We start from the raw sequence: 22388 nt of genomic DNA, 5'->3' as shown, positions 1-22388 counted from the left end.
CCACCGACCTGCCCCCAAACCCGCACGCGCTGCAATGTGAAAATTCTGGCCATTAACTCTGTTTCTCTCTCTACAAATGCTGCCTGACCTGCTGAGTATTTCCAGCATTTTCTGTTTTTATCCCATACCCTTTCTTAACCGCCTTATCAACTTGCCCTGCCACCTTCAAAGATTTGTGAATACGTACCCCCAGGTTCCTCAGCTCTTGTAACATTTGCAAACCTCCTAATGAAGATTCTAATGGACTTCCTTGTCTCGCTTGGTATTGTCATTTTTTCTACAGTGAAAGCTGGAAAAAGAACATAAATACTCAGACCTTCCACCTGTTTCCTTGCCTGGGAGGACAGATGCACCAACATTAGCATCCTCGACCAGGCCAACATCCCCAGCATTGAAGCACTGACCACACTTGATCAGCTCCGCTGGGCAGGCCACATTGTCCGCATGCCAGACACGAGACTCCCAAAGCAAGCGCTCTACTCGGAACTCCTAAACGGCAAACAAGCCAAAGGTGGGCAGTGGAAACATTACAGGGACACCTTCAAAGCCTCCCTGAAAAAGTGCAACATCCCCACTGACCTGGGAGTCCCTGACCAAAGACCGCCCTAAGTGGAGGAAGTGCATCCGGGAGGGCGCTGAGCACCTCGAGTCTCATCGCCAAGAGCATGCAGAAATCAAATGCAGGGAGCGGAAAGAACGTGCAGCAAGTCAGTCCCTCAACGACTATCTGTCCCACCTGTGACAAACTGTGGCTCTCGTATTGGACTGTTCAGCCACCTAAGGACTCATTTTAAGAGTGGAAGCAAGTCTTCCTCAATTCCAAGGGACTGCCTATGATGATGACAGAAACTAAGATATTTATTTTTTGCAATTCTGCAGACGACTTGCTCCATGCCAGATGTCAGCTGAGGTCAGAGTCCTGGTTCCAGGCCTCAGCCTTTCAAGAGCTGGTTCCACATATAACAGAATAACTGAACTCATTAACTCACTGTGTGGTGCAGTAACATACAGTTTCATCCAGCTTGTTTTTATAACCCTCCCACCTCTTGTCTGAAACATCCAGAGAATACATATGGGCTGAATTTAATCAGCAGTTTCAGTGCATTCGTGGTGTATTATCGGCGCAGGAATTTATTGAAGGCAGGAAAATCGGTTTGAAGCTATTGTTGCCTGATTTACACCATTAAAACTCTTGTCCCAACTTCCCTTGCGCTTTTTGAGCCTTCTTGTAATCCACCCACCATATCTTGACTGACCTTGTTTGCATACATCAAAGTGAGGGCCAGTGACGCTGCATCTCTGTTTTCTGATTTTCCACTCCAAATATACTCTGGGTATGTAGTGTATGGCAAAAGAGTCAGACTGATCACTGTGAGCTCAAAGTAAAGTGTGATCTTAGGTCTCCAGAGTGCCTCACCAACCTGTGAAGCCTCCTTAAATACCTGTGCTCCCAAGGGATTATGGGATCCCCTGGGACTCCAGGGGATGAGCCCTCTGGTGGCTGTACAGAGTAAATACAAGTTTACAAAAATAACAGGGTAGCTTGCACTGAGTTCGATGAGATTGCAGCAGCTGCCAGAATCAGCGGAACTGCAGAGTTCCTGACACAGAAGTCCCTGGAGATTTTGAATACAGATTTTTGCAGCTGGGAAATGCTTTTTAAAGTATTTTACTGCCATTCTGCCCAGAGATATTTGGACTGGTTTTTGACTGCTTCTCACAGGGTCAGACACAGGGAGACTTTCAACCCACTCCACCCACTCCTGCAGGGCTGTTATTATGGAGGAAGAGGAACAGGACAGGAAGAAGCAAAGGACACTTACTGCAAGAGGCATAAGAGCACATCACATTGCTGAAGTCTTCTATGCAACATAATATACCTTTACCGTCACAGCCTTATCTCCTCCCCAATTTTGGAATAAAATAGAATTCCCTCAATCCACTCATCATCATCATCATCATAGGCAGTCCCTCGGAATCGAGGAAGACTTGCTTCCACTTTTAACAATCCACTACCTATCCTACAGCATGATAACAGATCAGCCCTCTTTGCTCCTACGTGAACATGCCAGTAATCATCACCTGAGTGAGGACTCAGCACCAAATAAGTGTACTCTTTCCTGTATAATTCTAACCTCCATCAATAACAAAGTGCCATGTTAGTCCACATTCTACTTTATACAATGAATTCCAATGTGGACACAATTAAACTTTCTTAACACCATGCTTCCCCCTGGGTGCCTAAATATGCCTTTTTGTTTATCTAGTCTCATACTTCTAGGTGCTACCTGAGGGCTAGGAATGTGGGAGTTGGTTTTTTGGCTGCTTGTGTTCTACTAAAGACTCATGGGACTCAGGTTGTAAAGTCCTGTCCCTGCAGTACAGACTTACACGAGGCACATGCTGAAGTCAAGGTCACACTGGACCTGCACCTTTATTTCACATCTCTCGAGTGCCTCACTTGCCTGAGGCCTGCCTTTATATACCTGTGTGGAACAGATATGCAGTGTCTCCTGCAAGTGCACCCCTGGTGGTAAGGTATGCTTGTGGTTACAGGTCATATCTAATTACAGTCATGTATAGCATGGTAAGATACAGTTATGTACAGTAGTGTGAGATACATGACATCACCCTCCCCCAAGGTCTTATTGTCTTTGTAGATTCAGTCTCTCAGGTGGTCTATGCTCTCGCGTGGAGTGTCTTAGTTGTGGTTCAGTTGTTTGCCTTGGTGCCTGTTTTTCTTTCGGTGTGATTGCTGGTATCCAGCCTGGGCTGTGTGTTTAGTTCAGTATGATTGTTGGTATCCCACCTGGGCTGTCTGTTGAGGCTGCCCTTTCCTCAGGTTGTTCTCTCTGTCTGTCCACCAGGTGTGGTGTGAGTTCCACATTGTAGTCTGCCTCTGGTTCTGCAGTGTTGTTGGTGAATCTACTTTTTACTTGGTGTACATTCCTCCGGCAGGTTTCGCCATTGTCCATTTGTACAACCAGTAGCCTGTTTCCTTCCTTGCCTGTTACTGTCCCTGAAAGCCATTTGGGACCCCTGCCATAGTTTAGCACAAACACTTTGTCCCCTATCTCATTCCACCTCCCCCTCGAATTTCGGTCATGGTACTAAGTTAGCTACCGGCGCTTTGCCTCAACAATTTCATGCATGTCTGGAAGGATTAACGAGAGCCTAGTCTTTAAGGTCCATTTCATCAATAGTTGCGTGGGGGGAACCCCAGTCAACAAATGCGGACGAGATCTGTATGCCAGCAGCAGTCGTGACAGGCGGCTCTGCAGCGTGGGACCATGGATTTTTAGCATGCCTTGTTTAACGATTTGCACTGCTCGCTCCACCTGGCCATTGGAGGCTGGCTTGAATGGTGCCGTCTTAACGTGATTTATGCCGTGGTCAACTATAAAATCTTGAAATTCTGCGCTGGTGAAGCACGGACCATTGTCACTGACCAATATGTCAGGAATTCCGTACGTTGCAAACATGGTTCTAAGGCTCTCCACAGTGGTGGAGGTGGTGCTCGAGTTTAAAATGGTGCACTCAATCCACTTTGAAAATGCATCGACGACTACGAGGAACATTTTGCCCATGAATGGGCCCGCATAGTCTACATGCACCTGCGATCACGGTTTGGTGGGCCAGGGCCAGGGGCTTAGGGGGGCCTCCCTGGGGGCGTTACTGAGTTGGGCACAAATGGTGCACCGCCGGATGCAGAGCTCCAAATCCGCGTCAATGCCAGGCCACCAGACGTGGGATCTGGCTATGGCCTTCATAAGGACGATCCCCGGGTGCTCGCGGTGGAGCTCCCGGACAAACACCTCTCTGCCTCGCAAGAGCATAACTACTCGGCTGCCCCACATCAGGCAGTCTGCCTGCAGTGATAGTTCATGCATGTGCCTATGGAAAGGTTTGATCTCCTCGGGGCAGGCATCGCGAGCCTCTACCCAGCCAACAGTTAAAACACATCTTTTGACTAAGGATAATGTGGGGTCGCTGGTCGTTCAGGCTCTGATTTGGCGAGCCGTCATGGGCGAACCTGTGGATTCAAAGGCATTGATTGCCATGACCATCTCATAGTCCTGTTTATCGGACCCTTCCATGGTCGCCAGGGGTAGCCTGCTAAGCACGTCAGCACAGTTGTCTGTGCCTGGTCTGTGCCTTATTGTGTAGTCGTAAGACGTCAGCATGAGTGCCCACCGCTGAATGCGCGCTGAGCCATTGGCATTTATTGCCTTGCACTCAGATAGGAGGGACGTGAGGGGTTTGTGGTCCGTTTCTAACGCGAACTTGGCCCTGAAAAGGTATTGGTGCATCTTTTTGACACCGTACACGCACGCGAGCGTCTCCTTCTCCATCATACCGTACTCGCGCTCCGCCCGCGAAAGTGACCTGGAGGCATAAGCAATAGGTTGTAATTTACCCGCATCATTGACATGCTGTAAAATGCACCCGACCCCGTACGCTGACACATCACATGTAAGAACTAGCTTTTTACCTGGGTCAAAAAAGGCTAAAACACTGTTGGAATATAGAAGGTTGCGTGCCTTATTGAAGGCGTGTTCTTGGGCGTCCCCCCAAAACCAATCGCACCCCTTTCTGAGTAGCACGTAGAGAGGCTCCAGCAGCGTTCTCAAGTTCTGCATAAAGTTCCCAAAATAATTGAGTAGCCCGAGAAAGGTGCGCAGTTCCGAGACATTCCGGGGCCTGGGTGCCAGACGAATTGCTTCGGTTTTGGATTCTGTTGGGCGGATTCCATCAGCGGCAATCCTTCCGCCCAAAAATTCAACCTCGGGCGCGAGAAACAGACACTTGGATTTCTTAACTCTTAGGTCTACCCGAACCAATCGACTTAGTACTTCCTCCAAATTGCGGAGATGGGAGTCGGTGTCCCTGCCCGTGATGAGTATGTCATCTTGAAACACCACCGTCCCCGGGATGGACTTGAGCAGACTCTCCATGTTGCGCTGGAATATAACAGCTGCCGACCTAATGCCGAATGGGCATCGATTGTACATAAAAAGGCCTCAATGTGTGTTGATGGTGGTGAGTAGCTTAGACTCTTCGGTCAGTTCCTGCGTCATATACGCAGATGTGAGATCTAGTTTCGAGAAAAGTTTTCCTCCAACCAATGTGGCAGATAGGTCCGCCGCTCTAGGCAGTGGGTATTGGTCCTGTAGGGAGACTCTGTTTATGGTAGACTTGTAATCCACAGATTCGTACGGATCCATCAGGCTTCATGACGGGGACGATGGGATTTGCCCAGTCGTTAAATTCCACAGGTGATATAATGCCTTCCCGCAGAAGCTGGTCCAGTTCGTGTTCAATCTTTTCCCTCATCACATAAGGCACAGCTCTAGCCTTGTGATGGACCGGTCTATCATCCTGTGTGATGTAGATTTTAACTTTAGCCCCTTTGAAGGTGCCCACACCTGGCTGAAAGAGATGTTCAAAACGACTTAGAACTGTTGAGCAGGAGGTCCATTCCTCTGATGACATGACGTGAACATCATCCCATTTCCAATTTAGTTTTGCCAGCCAGCTTCTCCCCAACAGTGCTGGGAGATCTCCGGGGACAATCCACAGGGGAAGTCACCATCCCTTTGTGTGTGACTGAGAGCATGGCGCTGCCAAGGACTGGGACGATTTCTTTGGTATAGGTCCTTAGTTTGGTGTCGATCCTTGTGAGTTTTGGTCTATTGCTTTTGTGCGACCACAGCTGTTCAAATTGTTGGACGCTCATGAGAGATTGACTGGCCCCCGTGTCCAGTTCCATGTTGACGGGTATCCCGTTGAGTAGGACCCTCATCATTATTGGAGGCGTCTTGTTGTAAGAACAGTGGACATTGATCGTGTTGACCCGCTGTACCTCGGTCTCCCGGGCACTGTCATCACTGTCTTCTGGTCCGCTTTCCGACCCTTCCGATTCGTATACCAGCCGAGCTGCTGTTTTTCTGCACGTGCAAGCCAGATGCCCTGTATAGTTGCAGTTTCTGCAAACAGCATGCTGAAATCGACAGCCTCCTTGTTGAATGCTTTCCCCCACATCTCCAGCATAGACCGCTTCCATTGTTTCTGAAGGATGAGCTGCGTCTGGCTGATCTCTCTTGAGCTTCTTTCAGTCTGTAGTTGATTGCTCGCATAGTGGGTTGATGAGGTGTGAACGGCCGTTCATGTGGCCCTTGATGGCTTCTGGCGCCACTGCCTGCTGTTGAAGGCCTGCTCTCCTGCCTTTGTCTGTGTGTGGGGGTAGCAGCTTGTTTCACGCTGTGAACCCCTTGTTCCGATGTTTCGTTAGCTGCCGTACCCGCAGTATAGATCAACCTCGTTCCTTCTTCTCCTGCCAAGAATATCTGTGCGCCCAGTGCTGCTGCCTCTAGGGTCAAGTTCTTGGTCTCTATAAGCTTTCGGAATATGCCTGCATGGCCTTTTCCTTCAATAAAAAAGTCTCTCAGTACTTCTCTCCATAGTTCATCGGATAACTCACATAAACTAGCCAGCCTCCGAAGTTCCGCCACAAAGTCGGGTATGTTCTGGCCCACACAGCGTCTGTAGTTGTAGAACTTGTGTCTGGCCATGTGTAGGCTGCTCACTGGCTTCAGGTGGTCTCTCACCAGTGTGCTCAACTCCACAAACGACTTTCTGGTTTCTCGGGTGCCAGTGGGTCCTTCATTAAGGCATATGTTTTCGAGCCACAGCTGGTCAAGAGATGGGCTATTCTCTTGTCTGCCTTATCGTCGCCCAACCAGTCTTTGGTTACAAAGCTTTGCTGGAGCCTTTCTATAAAGTCCTCCCAATTGTCTCCAGCATTATATTTCTCATCTGAGCCGTTGGTAGCCATTCTGTGGATTCTGTGATCCCGTAACTCGTCGCCACTGTAAAGTCCTGACCCCGCAGTACAGAGGCACATGCTGAAGTCAAGGTCACTCTGGACCTGCACCTTTATTTCACAGCTCCCGAGTGCCTCACTTGCCTGAGACCTGCCTTTATATACCTGTGTGGAAGAGGTATGCAGTGTCTCCTGAAAGTGCACCCCTGGTGGTAAAGTATGCTTGTGGTTACAGGTCATATCTAGTTACAGTCATGTATAGCCTGGTAAGATACAGTTATATACAGTAGTGTGAGATACATGACACAGGTGGCCCTTGTCAAATGGCAGCTTGCTCCCGGAGGGAAGCCACTGCTGACTGCATTTTCTGGAGCTAGCTCCTGGCCGTCTGGTGTCACCTTCCACATTGCATTGGCTTGGTACTCTGAGGGGCAAGGAAGAAGGCCTGGTATGTGCTGCTGCCCTGAGAGATGGGTGAATTCCAGCTGTTGCCATTCCACTGGGTCCTGGATTTGTGGCCCAAGTGCTCACCCATCCTGGGGTGTGCTGGAATTTCTGGAGATGGGGGAAAGAGCAGGTTGGTGCTTGGGTAGGGGCCCCTCCCTGTCGGTGTACTGCTGCCAGAATGGTATAATCCATTGGGGTTGACCAGACTCTTGGGCTACTGGAGCCTGTTTCAGTTTGCCAGTTTTTCATGCTTCGCTTTCTGCATACCTATCTCCAGCTATCCTCCTTTAGGTATTCACACATTCTCTGTAGCTCGTATATGAATTTTATTTACTTGATATGATTTCTTTCATTATATCTCCTTTTGTCTCAATGCAAATATCACATCTCCTATTTAACCATCTCATTCTCCACCTAAGCACTTTAGAGGTCATTCTATTTCTTTTCCTTGTGTGTGAGGTTGTTTCTCTCCCTCTTTCCCCCTTCTACTTCTGAGGAAGGATCTGCACTCAAAATGTCAACTTTTGATCTCGCCAAAAACTCTGCCTGACCTACTGAGTGTTTCCAGCATCTTCTGGAAATCTGTTCTTGGTTCAGATTCCCAGCATCTGCAGTATGTTAGTATTTTGTCCACCAACATATAATTAGACTGTCACATAGTCAGTCTTAGTATGACACAGAATTGCATATTTTTGCAAATTGAAGATTGATTGTTCTGTTGAAAATTATATATTCTAAGGTTATGTACTTTTTCTAATTGTGTCTTCTAACATGACTAAAAAAAAGACTGATCCTCAGCCACTGTGAATGTTGTAGAATTGAAATTGAGCTTCTACTGAAAGCTGAAAAGGGCATTGAGAACTCCCAGGGTTAGCAACTGGTAATTAGTGAACGTCAATCACCAGTGGAACCATTGTTTTTCTGTAGAACTAGACATCTATTCCTCAGGGCATGCTCCACAACACCCATGGTGTCTCTTCCACAGTAAAAAAAGGATAATAAGAACAACAAAACCTTTTAATGGATTGAACACTAATACAGATTTTTTATATTCATATTAGATTTGAAATTAGAGGAAAATTATTCTCAGACAAAATTCCAATTGTGCATGGTGGAACATACACATTTTTTTTTAAATTGCCACACAAAAATGAGCAGCCAGGAAAAATGGCCATGGAATGAGTTACGTTCACACAAAAGACATTGTTTAAAAAAAATGTCATCACCCACAAGGCAAAAATCAGATTTGTGGACAGTTGTGATATTTCTGCTGGCACAAAGGACAATAAATCTACTACCACACACCCAATGAGAAATCACATGCAGGACGTTGTTGTGAAGTGTGGCACTGCATACAGAAAATACTGTCTGGAACATTTAGCTTATGGTTGGTAGTACAGCAGCCTGCTTGTCACTTACAACTTTCTCTGTTCCCCTAAGACCAGGAATACAGCGAATCTCTGGACTGCGCTTTGGCCTTGAAGAAGACATTTAAGAGTAGATTTTCTGTATCCTTGAACACTATGATGTACCTCACAAACCTCCAGCATACATCGGAGCATTGTGGGTAGCGGGCCCGTGATTCCTCGATGCATGCTTGTGATATGCTAAGTACCTTCACATCAAATTTTACCCTTTAATGTTTCTTGAAAACGAGGAAAATCTCTCTCAACCATCCTGCCAGCCTCCAAATAAAGTATTCTCAAAGGCAGAAAATATGTTGTACCTGTGCTGAGTCAAAATGCAGAACAAGTTTGATGGGGGATGGATCTAGCCAAGACATAATCTAGAGATGGTGCCCAGAGTGCATTCAGAGTGACTGCAAGGCGCTTTCTGACATACTAAATCTTTGATGATTAATTTACTTCAATTCCTCAGGAATGGATCCTATAGTGGTGCCTCTCGAAGAAGAAGTTGGAAAACAATTTCCACTTCAATTCTGTCAAACAAAAGTCTGTGGAGACAGGTGAGTATCTGCGACAAGCTTACAAATGTGTTTATTCCTTGCTGCAGCCAGGGCCTGAGTATTCTCAATGGATGAGCGAAGGTGGAATGCCATTGAATTCATTGAATTGTAGCCAAAATATTAAAACTTGATACAGCACAATGTAAGCACAATCCTTTAATGAAAATGGAGAATACCTTTTTGAGCTCTGTGCTGGGATCTCTTTTATTTTCCACTTATATAAATGGTTTGAACATAGGCACAAGATGTTTATTGATGATACCAAATTTCGGGACACAGCAAACTGTGAAGAATGCAAGTCACTGCGGGAGGACATAGAGTGGTTGGTGGAGTGGGTGATGGGTGGTGGGTGATGGGTGACGGGTGGTGGGTGACGGGTGATGGGTGATGGGTGATGGGTGGTGGGTGATGGGTGACGGGTGATGGGTGATGGGTGGTGGGTGATGGGTGACGGGTGATGGATGCAGTCCAATAACGAGAAATGTAAAGTAGTACATTTTAGAAAAAGAACAGTGACAGTAAGTATGACCTAAATACTTCATAGAGTTGTGGATCGGGGGTGACGGGGGGGGGGGGGAGAGATCTAAGGATACAGACAAATAAATCTTTAAAAGTGAGAAGGCAAGTCGAAAATGCCAGGTAAATAGAATTCTGGATTTTAAATGTAGTGACATTGGGACCGAAATTGCCCCTTTTTTTGGGCTCAGTTTTCCCCAAAGCATTTTTTTGGAGCACTTGAAGAGTTACGCCAGATTTTTGGGGGTCTAAGTACGGCAAAAAAAATTTTTCTAAAGTTTCCCTGTTGGATTTCTTCATTTTGGCCTTGCGTAACCCGACCTTTAGTTTTAGGGGTGAAGCCATGGTAACCAGGAACATAATGCGAGCTGAGGCTGCAAAGTGAAGCATACAGTCAGCTCCCAACACATTAAAAGAATTGATAAACACATAATAGCAAATCTCCTCCAACCCTGCCGGGAGGGCTTGTCGGTCCAACCCCATTCTCGGTCCCCACCGGTTCGATTCACCAATCTCTCTCTGTATCTGGCCGAAGGGCTTGCCGGTGCGCTCTCCAACCCCTAGCCCTGGCCGAGAGGTCACCCAGTCTGCTCCCCCGCCCTTAGCCCTGGCCGAAGGGTTGCCGGTGCATTCTCCTGTCTCTACCCCTGGCCGAAGGGCTTGCCAGTGCGTTCTCCCGCCCCTAGCCCTGGCCGAAGGTCTTGCTGGTGCACTCTCCTGCCCCTAGCCCAGGCCAAGTGGTCTCCTCCCTCCTGGTCCCGCCTCTAATTACACCCGAAAGGCTTCCCCCTGTTAGTATGCATGTCAATGATGTACCGTAACACTAAACCTGAATGTACCTTCACCGTGTATATACCATATCTGTACACCAGAGGGTGCTGCTGCTGGAGACCTAAGGGTCACCTGTACACTGCAGGTAACCAAGTATAAAAGGGAGCTCACCTCTTGGTGTCCTCACTCTAGGAGCTGCAATAAAGGACTACAGTCTGTACAGTTCAAGTGCCATACCCCTACCTCGTGGAGTCATTAACGGAGTGCTTACATACACAATAACTGGTGACGAGGTTACAAATTCCACACATAACATGTCTAATCTCAGCAACTTCCAACAATTCACTGATGTGGAAGATTGGGATGCCTTCATGGAAAGGTTGGAACATTTCTTCATCGTGAACGAACTGGATGGGGATTCACCGGCCACGCTGGCGAACAAGCGCACGGCCATCCTGCTCAGCAGTTGTGGGCCCACTATCCACGGCCTCGTCAGGGACCTGCTAGCCCCAGCGAAGACAACAACCAAGAGCTATGCGGAGCTTGTAACTTTAATACAAGAGTAACTGAAACCCAAAGAGAGCATCCTCACAGCCAGGCACCAGTTTTACATTCACCGGCGGCCCGAAGGCCAAGAAATTGCTAAATATGCTGCAGATCTAAGAAGGTTGGCTGCACTGTGTGATTTTGACGACCACCTCACCGAAGCACTAAGGGACATCTTCGTTATTAGAATCGGCCACGAGGGCCTCCTCCATAAACTGCTCTCTGTGGACACTACAGTCATCCTGCTGAAGGCAATCAAAGTGAACCAGGCTTTCATGATTTCGGTCTGCGACTCCAAACAAATGATGACCCACACCCAGGACTCTAACCTGATGAGTATAGTGAACAGAATGGCGACTTTCATAGGCAAGAATGCTGCCCCGAGTCCCGCAACCCTGAGTCCGCCACATGGGGCCAACCGGCTATCCCCATGCTGGCGCTGTGGAGGAAATCACAGGGCCCACCAGTGCCAATACAAAGACTATACCTGCAAAGGCTGCAACGCGAACAGTCACCTTCAGCGAATGTGTAGAAAAAGTTTTACTCACCGAGTCGCTGAAGAGTTGGCCGATCACCTGGGCTCTGACACTGATGAAGACGAAGCTGCTCAGCCCCTGGAAGAAGAGTACGGAATATATACCTGCTCCACCGAGAGTTCCCCATGGAAAATGGAAGTGGACATCAACGGGGTTCCAGTTTCGATGGAGATCAACACAGGGGCAAGCCAGTCGTTGATGAGTCAGATAGCCTTTGAAAAGCTCTGGAACAATCCCGCCGAATGACCAAAACTGTCCCCAATCCAGGCAAAGCTGGTCACCTATACAAAAGGCACCATTCCAGTTGTTGGCAGCGTGGAGGTCCAGGTGTCCCATGGCGGCACGATGTACAAGCTACCCTTGTGGATCATTGCCGGCGCTGGTCCAACACTGATGGGAAGAAGTTGGATGAAGCAGGTCCAAATCGGTCAGAGCGACGACGGCCTCCGTGCCCCAGTGATCGACATCCTATGCGGCTCCAAACTTGGATCCATCGCAGCACCTAGAAATCCGACCGTCCAGCTCGACTGCATGGCAACGACACATACTGCACAACACCATGGCAAGATCATCCAACCCAAACGTCCAGACCTCACCTTCCGGGCCATGGCAGGACTCCGAGGGAAGAAGATCAGTGTAGAAGGTGGATTCCCGGCGTCCGTGGCCGAACCTGAGGAGAAACGAATCACCATAGCCTACCTCAAGGAGAACGAGAAGATGGCAGCTGCACCACGAGGCGAAGAACCTGGAATCAAAATGGCCACAACCAGACCACGAGGGACAGCGTTGGAGGAGCGACACCAAGCGGCGAACCAGATTGGAAGGCCCTCTTAAAGGAGACCGGCAACCCAAGGCAATTAAAGGGACAGTTCCACTCTAGGCACAGCGATGCCAAGGACATTAAAGTTAAAAATGCAGTAAGCGAATGCAGGTATGCAAATGTAATGCTAAATGGTGATGCCGGAAAAACTAATGGAAAAAATGTAATGATTGCTTTTAAAAGTGATGTAAGTAACAAGTTTATACCGCTAAATAATGATGCCAGAAATGCTAATATGGTAAATGTAACCCCATATGGGGACATCGATACACACGAAAGTGTTGTAAGTGCAAAATGTGATAATGTGAAGAGAGATAACAGTGTAGAGTCGACTAGGTGTGATCGGAGCCAATGTGTCATGCATGTAAAAAGTAGATTGTTAAAGGACACTGCGTTCTACAGGTATGTCAATGCCAGAGGAAACCCCCTGTGGGAGACCCCCAGGTCCAGCGGGCTACCTGACCATGTAGCTTGGACTTTTGGGACAAATGTGATGCTCCAGGAAGGGACAGTGGCCAATGGGCAGCACAGCCACCACCACTGGCAACTTTCCCCAGATCGGCCCTACACCCCATGGCCACCAGGGCCAGCACCGGGAGCGAGAGGCCGGTACCCCCCAGCTTTCCTGGTGGAACCTGGGATGACCAGACTTCCATCACCAATGGAGGACAAGGAGCCCACACAGCCTTGTGGCCCTGCCCACCACCAAATGCCACCACCTACCCATTCTACAAAGTATGTACCTTACCCATTGCACTGGCTCCATCACTGAAGAATCCTCCAACAGTGACACCCACATGGTCTGTGTGTGAGGGGGGCAGGGGAAATGGATGAGGGCAGCCACAAGCACAGGGATCACACCTGGCACCCACACAACTCTCACCACAACCTCCCACAGCCCACTATTGATCACCTCCCCATGTCATGGCAATAAGGACTTGGGAAAGGCTTAGGGAGGAGTGTTGTTATGTATGCATGTCAGTGATGTACTGTAACACTAGACCTGAATGTACCATCACCCTGTATATACCATACCTGTATACCAGAGGGTGCTGCTGCTGGAGACCTAAGGGTCACCTGGAAACTGCAGGTAACCAAGTTTAAAAGGGAGCTCACCTCTTGGTGTCCTCACTCTAGGAACTGCAATAAAGAACTACAGTCTGTACAGTTCAAGTGTCATACCCCTGCCTCGTGGAGTCATTAACAGAGAGCTTGTATATACAATACCCCCCCGCCCCCTCTCCGTCCCCCCACCTCTCTCTTCCTCCCCCATCTCTCTCTCCCCATCTCTCTTATCTTTCCTGCTGCTACTGTCTGGGCATCTGCTGCACTTACCTGTGCCAATTTCCTTACCTGCGCCGATTTCTTTAACTCTCCACAAGGGTTTTCTCGAGAGACCACATACACTGGCCTAAGTAGAAATGGAGTAACTATTAGCTGGACAAAGTTGCCTAAATGGCCCAGGTGGCTGGTAACGCCCTTTTTTGAGAAAAAAAAACTTACCTAAATAAAATGTAACGAACTGAGTTACATTGGTGCAAATTGATTGAGGAAACTGGGGATTTTTAAGTTAGGCCAGAAAAAGCAGCCTACTCCAAAAAGAACGGCGCAAATACTGGGGAAAATGGAGCCCTTTAAGATCAGTTACCTCCTCAAAGAGGCGGTAACGGGGCAGAAATGAGTTTCCGCCCAGTCGGGGTGGACTCTCTGACAATTGGGACATTGCCCTCGTGATTTTTTGTTGCGGAGAAGGTATCCGCCCTGCTCCTGTGCGAGCGGTGATAATGACGTCATTAGAGTGCGCACCACCTGGTCCCCGCCCTGGAAGCGACATTGTCCTCAAACAGTCAATCGACCGCTTGTCGGTGCCACTGACAGCTTTGCACGGCGGGAAGCTGCCAGTGGCTTGGCCGCGCATCCGCCCTTAAAGAGGAGGGCGGCATTTTATTTTAATTATCAGCCGATTCTGCAGTCGGCCCGACAATGGTGGCCACAGGTTCGGCTCGGCCGCCAACAGACAGCCTGGCACCCCCTTTTGGGTGCCAGGCTACCGGCCTGAATGAAGCCCTCCCTGGTGGCCAACTTGGTGCCAAGTCGGCCTCGCAGCATCCGTCTCCTTTAAGTGAAGAGGCAGGACGTTGCTAAGCCTTCTGCCCTGCTCTGGCTTGTTTCTGCCCCTCTGCCACCACAAACACCGCCCCGATGATTTTTGGAGAAAAAAGAGGGCAACCTTCCTCCATTATCCTCCCTATCGAATCGGGCAGAAATTCACAAGATAATTCCAATTATCCACCCCAAATAGCAAATTTGGCCCCATTGAATTCAAAATCAAGGAAGTAATTTGTATAAGACATTGGTTAGGCCATAGTTTTATTTTGTGTACATAAGAACATAATAGGAGCAGGAGTAGGCCATTTGGCCCCTCGAGCCTGCTCCGCCATTCAATAAGATCATGGCTGATCTGATCATGAACTTCCCTGCCTGCTCCCCATAACCCTTTACTCCCTTATCGCACAAACATCTGTCTATCTCTGCCTTAAATATATTCAATGACCCAGCCTCCACAGCTCTCTGGGGCAGAGAATTCCATAGATTTACAACCCTCTGAGAGAAGAAATTTCTCCTCATCTCAGTTTTAAATGGGCGGCCCCTTATTTTAAGGCTATGTCCCCTAGTTTTAGTTTCCCTTATGAGTGGAAATATCCTCTCTGTATCCATCTTGTCGAGCCCCCTTATTATCTTATGTTTCAATAAGATCACCTCTCATTCTTCTCAACTCTAATGTGTATAGGCCCAACCTACTCAACCTATCCTCATAAGTCAACCCCCTCATCTCCGGAATCAACCTAGTCAACCTTCTACAACAGCCTCCAATGCAAGTATATCCTTGCTTAAATAGGGAGACCAAAACTGTACGCAGTACTCCAGGTGTGGCCTTACCAATACCCTGTAGAGTTGTAGCAGGACTTCTCTGCTTTTATACTCTATCCCCCTTGCAATAAAGGCCAACATTCTATTTGCCTTCCTGATTACTTGCTGTATCTGCATACTAACTTTTTGTGTTTCATGCACAAGGACCCCAGGTCCCTCTGTACTGCAGCACTTTGCAATTTTTCTCCATTTAACTTATAATGTTCTTTTTTATTATTTCTGCCAAAGTGGATAACCTCACTTTTCCCACATTATACTCCATTTGCCAAATTTTTGCCCACTCACTTAGCCTGTCTATATCCCTTTTCAGATTTTTTGTGTTCTCCTCACAATTTGCTTTCCCACTATCTTTGTATCATCAGCAAACTTGGCTCCATTACACTCGGTCCCTTCATCCAAGTTATTAATATAGATTGTAAATAGTTGAGGATCCAGGACCTATCCCTGCGGCACCCCACTAGTCACTGTTTGCCAACCAGAAAATTACCCATTTATCCCTACTCTGTTTTTTGTTAGTTAGCCACTCTTCTATCCATGCTAATATATTACCAGTTATGGGCAACCCATACATCCTTGAAAAGGGTATAGCGAAGATTCACTAGAATTATATGATAGTTCTGAAGAAAGACTTGTAAAATAGGGACATTTAATACTGGAACAGGGAACGTAAAGGGTGGGTCGAATAGAAGTTTTCAAAACTATGGAAGGATTTGATAGAAGCCTGAAGCAGCAGTAATGGCCGCCAGCTGTGTAGTATCATTAGGTAAATTTGTGCCGTACCCCCTCCAAGGCAATATATCATTCATTACATGCGGTGCCCAAAACGAAATACAGTACTCCAGAAGGGGTATGACCAAGGGTCTATACAACTGAAGCATCACTTCATTACAACTGTGACTACACTTCAAATGTACGTAATTGACTGTATTGTGCTTTGGGACAACCTAAGGTTGTAAATTCAAATCTTTATTTTTCTTTCCTCCCCTTTGTGTTCCAACCGTCCTGAGATAAAAGCCAACATTTCATTAGCCTTTTATGATTACATTTTGTACTTGTGCACTAGCTTTTAGTGATTTGTGTACATGGACACTCAAATACCTTTGCTCATCCACAGTTCCTACTCTCTAGCCATTAAGAAAATATTCCAATTTGTCTTTCTTGGATCCAAAGTGGATGGCCTCACACTGCCTCATATTGAATTCCTTCTGCCACAGTTTTTCCCACTCACTTAATCTGTCTATGTCCCTTTCTAACTTCCTGCTCCCCTCTATGCAACTTACTGTGCCTCCTAACCGTGTTATCTGCAGACTTGGATATGCAACTCTGTGTTCCTTCATCCAAGACAATGATATATATGATGAAAAACTGAAGCCCCAGTACAGATCACTGGGGAAAATCACATCACATCCCGCCAATCAGAGTACATATCCTTTATCCTGACACTCTGTCTCCTACCTTCCAAACAATTATCAAACCATGTCACAAGATTACCTCCAATTCCGTTCGCTTTTACTTTTGCTAATAATCTCTTGTGGAAAACCTTATCAAATGCCTTCTGGAACTCCATATAGACAACATCCGTAGACACTTCCCTATTCCACCATGTTAGTGACCTCCTCAAAAACATTCAACTAGATTAGTCAGACATGATTTACCCATCACAAGTCCATGCTGACTCTTTGATTAGCTCACACCCAAGTGCTCAGTCACTCTGTCCTCAAGGATAGGTTCCAATAACGTCCCCACAACTGCCATTGAACTGACAGGTCTGTTACTGGTTTCTCCATCACTCCTTTCCTAAATAATGCAATTGTCCAATCCAAAGGCATATTTCCTGAATCTAAAGAGCTTTAGAAAATTATGACAAATGTGTTTTCAATTTCCCCACCTGTTTCTTTTAATACTCAGGTGGACATCAGGAGATTTCTTTACTTTAAATCCCATTGTTTTCTCTAATACCATTTTCTTACTTATATTAAATCCAATACGTTTCTCCTCTTGCCTTATTTTTTGGGTTCCCTTGTACTGCTGGGATTTTGTCCTTTTCCTCTCCTGTGAAAATGGATACAAAGTATTAATTTAGCAAATCTGCCATTTCCTTATTATCCATTCTAGTATCACTGACTTCTGTCTTTAATGGGCCCACATTTCCTTTTAACACTCTTTCTCTTTATATATTTATTAAAATGTTTACCATTAGCTTTGATATTCCTTTCAAGTTTTTTTCCCCCATACACCCTTTTTGCACCTCATGTTATTGTCTTTATAACACTTTATTGCTTTTTATAGCTCTCCCAGTCTGCTGGATTTCCAATTTTCCTTGCACTTGTGCAAGCCTTTTCTTTTGGTATGGTATCAGAGTAACCAATGTGAATGTACATAAGAACATAAGAAATAGGAGCAGGAGTAGGCCAATAAGATCATGGCTGATCTGAACTTGGGCTCAGCTCCACTTCCCTGCCCGCTCTCCATAATCCTTCACTCCCTTATTGTTCAAAAATCTGTATCTCCATCTTAAATATATTCAATGACCCAGCCTCCACAGCTCTCTGGGGCAAAGAATTCCACAGATTTAGGATCCTCTGAGAGAAGAAATTCCTCCTAATCTCAGTTCCAAATGGGCGACCCCTTATTCTTAAACTATGCCCCCTAGTTCTAGATTCCCCTACGAGTGGAAACATTCTCTCTGCATCCACCTTGTTAAGCCCTCCTCAGTATCTTATATGTTTCAATAAGATCAGCTCTCCTTCTAAACTCCAATGAGTATAGGCCCAACCTGTTCAACCTTTCTTCATAAGTCAACCCCTTCATCTCAGGAATCGACCTAGTGAACCTTCTCTGAACTGCCTACAATGCAAGTATATCCCTCCTTAAATAAGGAGACCAAAACTGTATGCAGTACTCTAGGTCTCACAAATACCCTGTACAGTTGTAGCAGGACTTCTCTGCTTTTATACTCTATCCCCCTTGCAATAAAGGCCGACATTCCATTTGCCTTCCTGATTACTTGCTTACCTGCATACTAACTTTTTGTGTTTCATGCACAAGGACCCTCGAGTCCCTCTGTACTGCAGCATTTTGTAATCTCTCCATTTAAATAATAATTTTCTTTTTTCTTTTTCCTGCCAAAGTGGATAACCTCACACTTTGCCACATTATACACCATCTTCCAAATGTTTGCCCACTCACTTAGCCTGTCTATATCCCTTTGCAGATTCTTTGTGTCCTCCTCATAACTTACTTTCCCAGCCATCTTTGTACCATCAGCAAACTTGGCTGCATTACTCTCGGTCCCTTCATTCAAGTCATTAATAAGGATTGTAAATAGTTGAGGCCTCAGCACCGATCCCTGTAGCACACCACTAGTTACCGTTTGCCAACCAGAAAATTACCCATTTCTAGGCCAATTCTGCATCAGCCAAACTAGGCCAATTCTGTAAGGAGAGCTCATTTTAGCTCCATGTATTCTGTTACCAGCAAGCAAGAATCCAATAAACAATCTATCTCTCTTTGAAACTCACCGCTTTTACAAGCTTTACGTCATCTTTCTTAATCTTTCCTTTGCTTCGTGTCCATTTTTTACTACAGTTCTGGGAAGCACTTTAGGATGTTACTCTATGTTAACGGTGCTATAGAAAAATTGTACCATAGACGTGCTTACCTTTTGTCACAGTAATCTAACAGATGAGATACATGAAACATTTTGCCCAAACTGGGGAGAAAAAGACAAACTGAAGCCTCAGGGAACGAGCTTGCCTTCTATGAAAGGTGGGAGTGGGAAGTGATCACTTGGAGAACTCTTCCACTGTCACTATGCCATTATATTGGGCCAGAAATTCCACTTTCTCCTTCCCACGGGCGTTCGACTAGATTGTAGAGAAAAAATGCGCACCTATCTGAAGCTGCTGCGCCAGCTCGAGATCCCGGTCCACAGGCCTCCTCTCCCTGCGCATCGCAGTGCGTGCTCGAAGGGACATGCGCAGGAGTCACATGGGCCTGGACACCCAATCACAGGTAAGTATTTTCTCATTCATAGTAATAGGAGATTCGTAAGTTACGAATCTCCTATTACTATGAATGAGAAAAACCCCAAAACGCACAAACACTACGTAAAACATTTAAAAAACACCTCACACAATACACTAATAGAAATTAAAGTTGTTATACATGTTTTTTAAAGAAAAAAAATTGCCAATTTAAAAAAAAAAATTAGGGTCTAAAATAACATTACCTGAGTGGGCAGGGTTTTAACATAAATACGTTTTTTAAAATTTTATTTTAATCATGTTTTTTATAGGTTTTTAAACTCTTACGCCTGTAAAAGTAGGCTATGTACCTGCTTTTTCAGGCGCAAGAGTTTTGAGGACATTTGCTGGGCAAGATATGCATAAATCCCGCAATTTTGCCCATGCAAATGTCCTCGCACCCGAGATGTCTACGAACTATCAAGCTCCAACTTGACAGATCGGAAAAGCCGATTTTCAGCGCATGCGCATTGCACGCTGAAAACCAGCTTTTCTGATGCCTTCCCGGGTCCGTAGAAACTTCGTACGGGCCTGGGATGTCAGAATTTCTACCCCATTACAGACCAGTTAAAGGCGAGGTTGTTCCTCATTACTTTTTTCCCCAAGAATATGATTCAGTGCCAGATCACTCCAGCAGGGTGTATAAAATGTGCATTGAAATAGAAAAACTGATTTTATGCACGACAAAGTTTTTTTTCTATTGTTTTCTGCCTTCTGAGATATATTTCATCTTAGCCACTAAATTGCTGTCTCTTCCTACATCAGTTCACCTTTTACAATATTTGTGGGTCTCCTTTCATACTGCCATTTACTTTCTGTGATCTTCCACACTCAACCCAGCTTCCTTTAAAAAAAACTAGAATCAGCATTAATACACTTACACTTTGGCACTCCTTGCCAGCATATTAAACTAAAAGCATTTAATGCATAAGCCATTTGTTTTAAAATTGCTGATGTGAAAGCAGGACATTTAGAATCAGTTCAACAAAATGGATCAATCTGCCCTCAGTACTAATATGCTACATGGTGCAAACCGTAACCTTGTACTGCAGTTTTCAGAAATTGTAAGTGCAATAAAACATTACAAAGATAGCACGATATCGCTTTGAAAAGTTTTTGATACCTTTGATTTTCACTGACATCTTTGTTTACGCTATTCCGACTACAGAACAATGGTGGCTGCTTCGGCCATTCTAAACTGGTATTATAATTGTTCCAGTTCAGTATTTTGCTCACCTTCCCCACAAGACAAAACCTTTAATATTAGCAGTTAAGAGGAAAGAAAATAAAGCAGCACCATTCCTGCTGTTCTTTTTGGCTAATAATGAAGCAACTTGACAGTAATCTGTGGAGACATCTATGTTCTGGCTCATCCTGACTTTCCTCCAAAGGAGGAGGAAAGTGTGGAGGCTCCACACCGAAACCTCCGATAGTAAATCAACATAGTTCCCACCTATCCACTTGCAGCCTCCTCCCCAGCTGCCCTTCAAGCATTTTCTATGGGTCCTTTTTGAGAGATTGGTCATCTTACTGTAAATCTAAAAAGAATGAAGAAAAAAGATTTAAAAAATAACTGTTCAAGTTAGTTGCAAAAAATCATTTGAAGGATGACCAGGAAAGAAACAGGAAGCAGAGAGATATGCTGGCATCAGTCATGATTCTTTCATGTTTAAATGCAATGTTTTTATTCTTCATGTTGATTAAAGCGCCCCATGGCCTAAATGGGGCACTTCCACCATCAGCAGGGAAAATCGTTGAATTTTTGGAGCCACTTTCCAACTTGGCTTTGTAAAATAATCATGGCATGAGAGTGTATTATACAGGCTTTGCATTACCAGAAAGCACTCAGTTTTCAACTTTGAGGCCCTATTTTATAGTCAAGCCATCTCTTTGAATCCAAACAGCATGTTCTTATTGAAGATTCATGGATCCCTGATGGCTCAGTGAGTTTATCCACATAAAGCAGGATGGTATGCCCTGATCTTTCTTGGACTGATGGGTGAGGCATTACAAAGAAATTTGTCGTTTAGAAAGGGGAAGATGAGCCAGAGTTCCTGCTCCTGATGGTTAACCAGCAACCCTGCTGGAATTGCATGTGTCCTGACATTGGCTGAGGGCAGGATTGGGTTTGGCTATGATATTGACATAGTAATTAGTGTACACAAAGTACTGGAGACTTTGTGATTTACAAGGAACCAACCCTCATTTAGAAATCAATAGTTTCAGGAGAGGAAGAAAGGGGAGAAAAATTATTGAAGAGGGAATACATTTGGGAAATGTTCTTTTTCAAAATCCAAATAAAGGAATCCTTGATAACATTGTGCAATAGAACCTACACAATAATGTGCCTTTGAGCTTATTGTTGATCTCGGACACCAAGGCTGCCCATTAATTATTTGTCTTTCGTTGAATGTTAAATTGTAATTTTGTCTAGATCCTCTCAAACCCCTTTTGACAGCTCTGACACAGAATGATGAAGAATCTGAATTTGAGTGAAAGCCTTCCTTTGTCCTCCCTTCAACTTGTTACAAACAAAGACTTGCTCCATTTTTTCTTTTCTTGGTTCTTACTGTGTTCTGGCATGATCTTCAGTGTGATTTTAAGAACATTATTTTCGGCAAATAAGTGATAGAATACATGCTTGTGACTCAGAAGCAAGTAGTTAACATTATTGAATGAATCATGGACAATTTGTTGAAAGTATCTTAATTACAGTGTAAAATAATGTATCCATTCTAAAAAACATGGAAATATTAAGAGCTTTGATGATGACTTCAATCAACACTGCCACCTTCCGACAGAAGGAATATTCCCCATGGCAGCTCTACAACAGCAATATATTCAGGGGCACAAGACATTGGAGTGAAAGAAATCTTAAAAGTACTGATGTTGCTTATGGTGAAAAAAAATTTTTTAAAGTGTGAAAATTGAGTTAGATATAATGTAATTTTTATTATTTTTCTGCATCATTTTGTTTCCTAGTCTAGATTTTCCAATTAGTAACACC

At 45.4% G+C, this 22388-nt stretch overlaps 1 protein-coding gene across 7 annotated transcripts in view; it reads left to right on the top strand.

Annotated features, from left to right (window-relative positions):
* mocos (molybdenum cofactor sulfurase) overlaps positions 1-22388 on the top strand; it is a 464568-nt gene that overhangs the window by 351276 nt on the left and 90904 nt on the right. For all 7 annotated transcript variants that reach the window (XR_011593368.1, XM_070881150.1, XM_070881149.1 and 4 more), the window contains one exon: positions 9149-9236. Coding sequence is in view for 6 of the 7 variants with exons in the window: in XM_070881150.1 (XP_070737251.1) it covers positions 9149-9236 (88 nt within the window). In the remaining variant the exon portion in view is untranslated. The remainder of the gene's footprint in view (positions 1-9148; positions 9237-22388) is intronic.

Source organism: Pristiophorus japonicus, chromosome 5, assembly GCF_044704955.1.
Source record: "Pristiophorus japonicus isolate sPriJap1 chromosome 5, sPriJap1.hap1, whole genome shotgun sequence".
Classification (NCBI taxonomy): Eukaryota; Metazoa; Chordata; class Chondrichthyes; family Pristiophoridae; genus Pristiophorus; species Pristiophorus japonicus.
The sequence above is the reverse complement of the archived record's forward strand: the minus strand, read 5'-3'. Positions and strand labels throughout refer to the sequence as shown.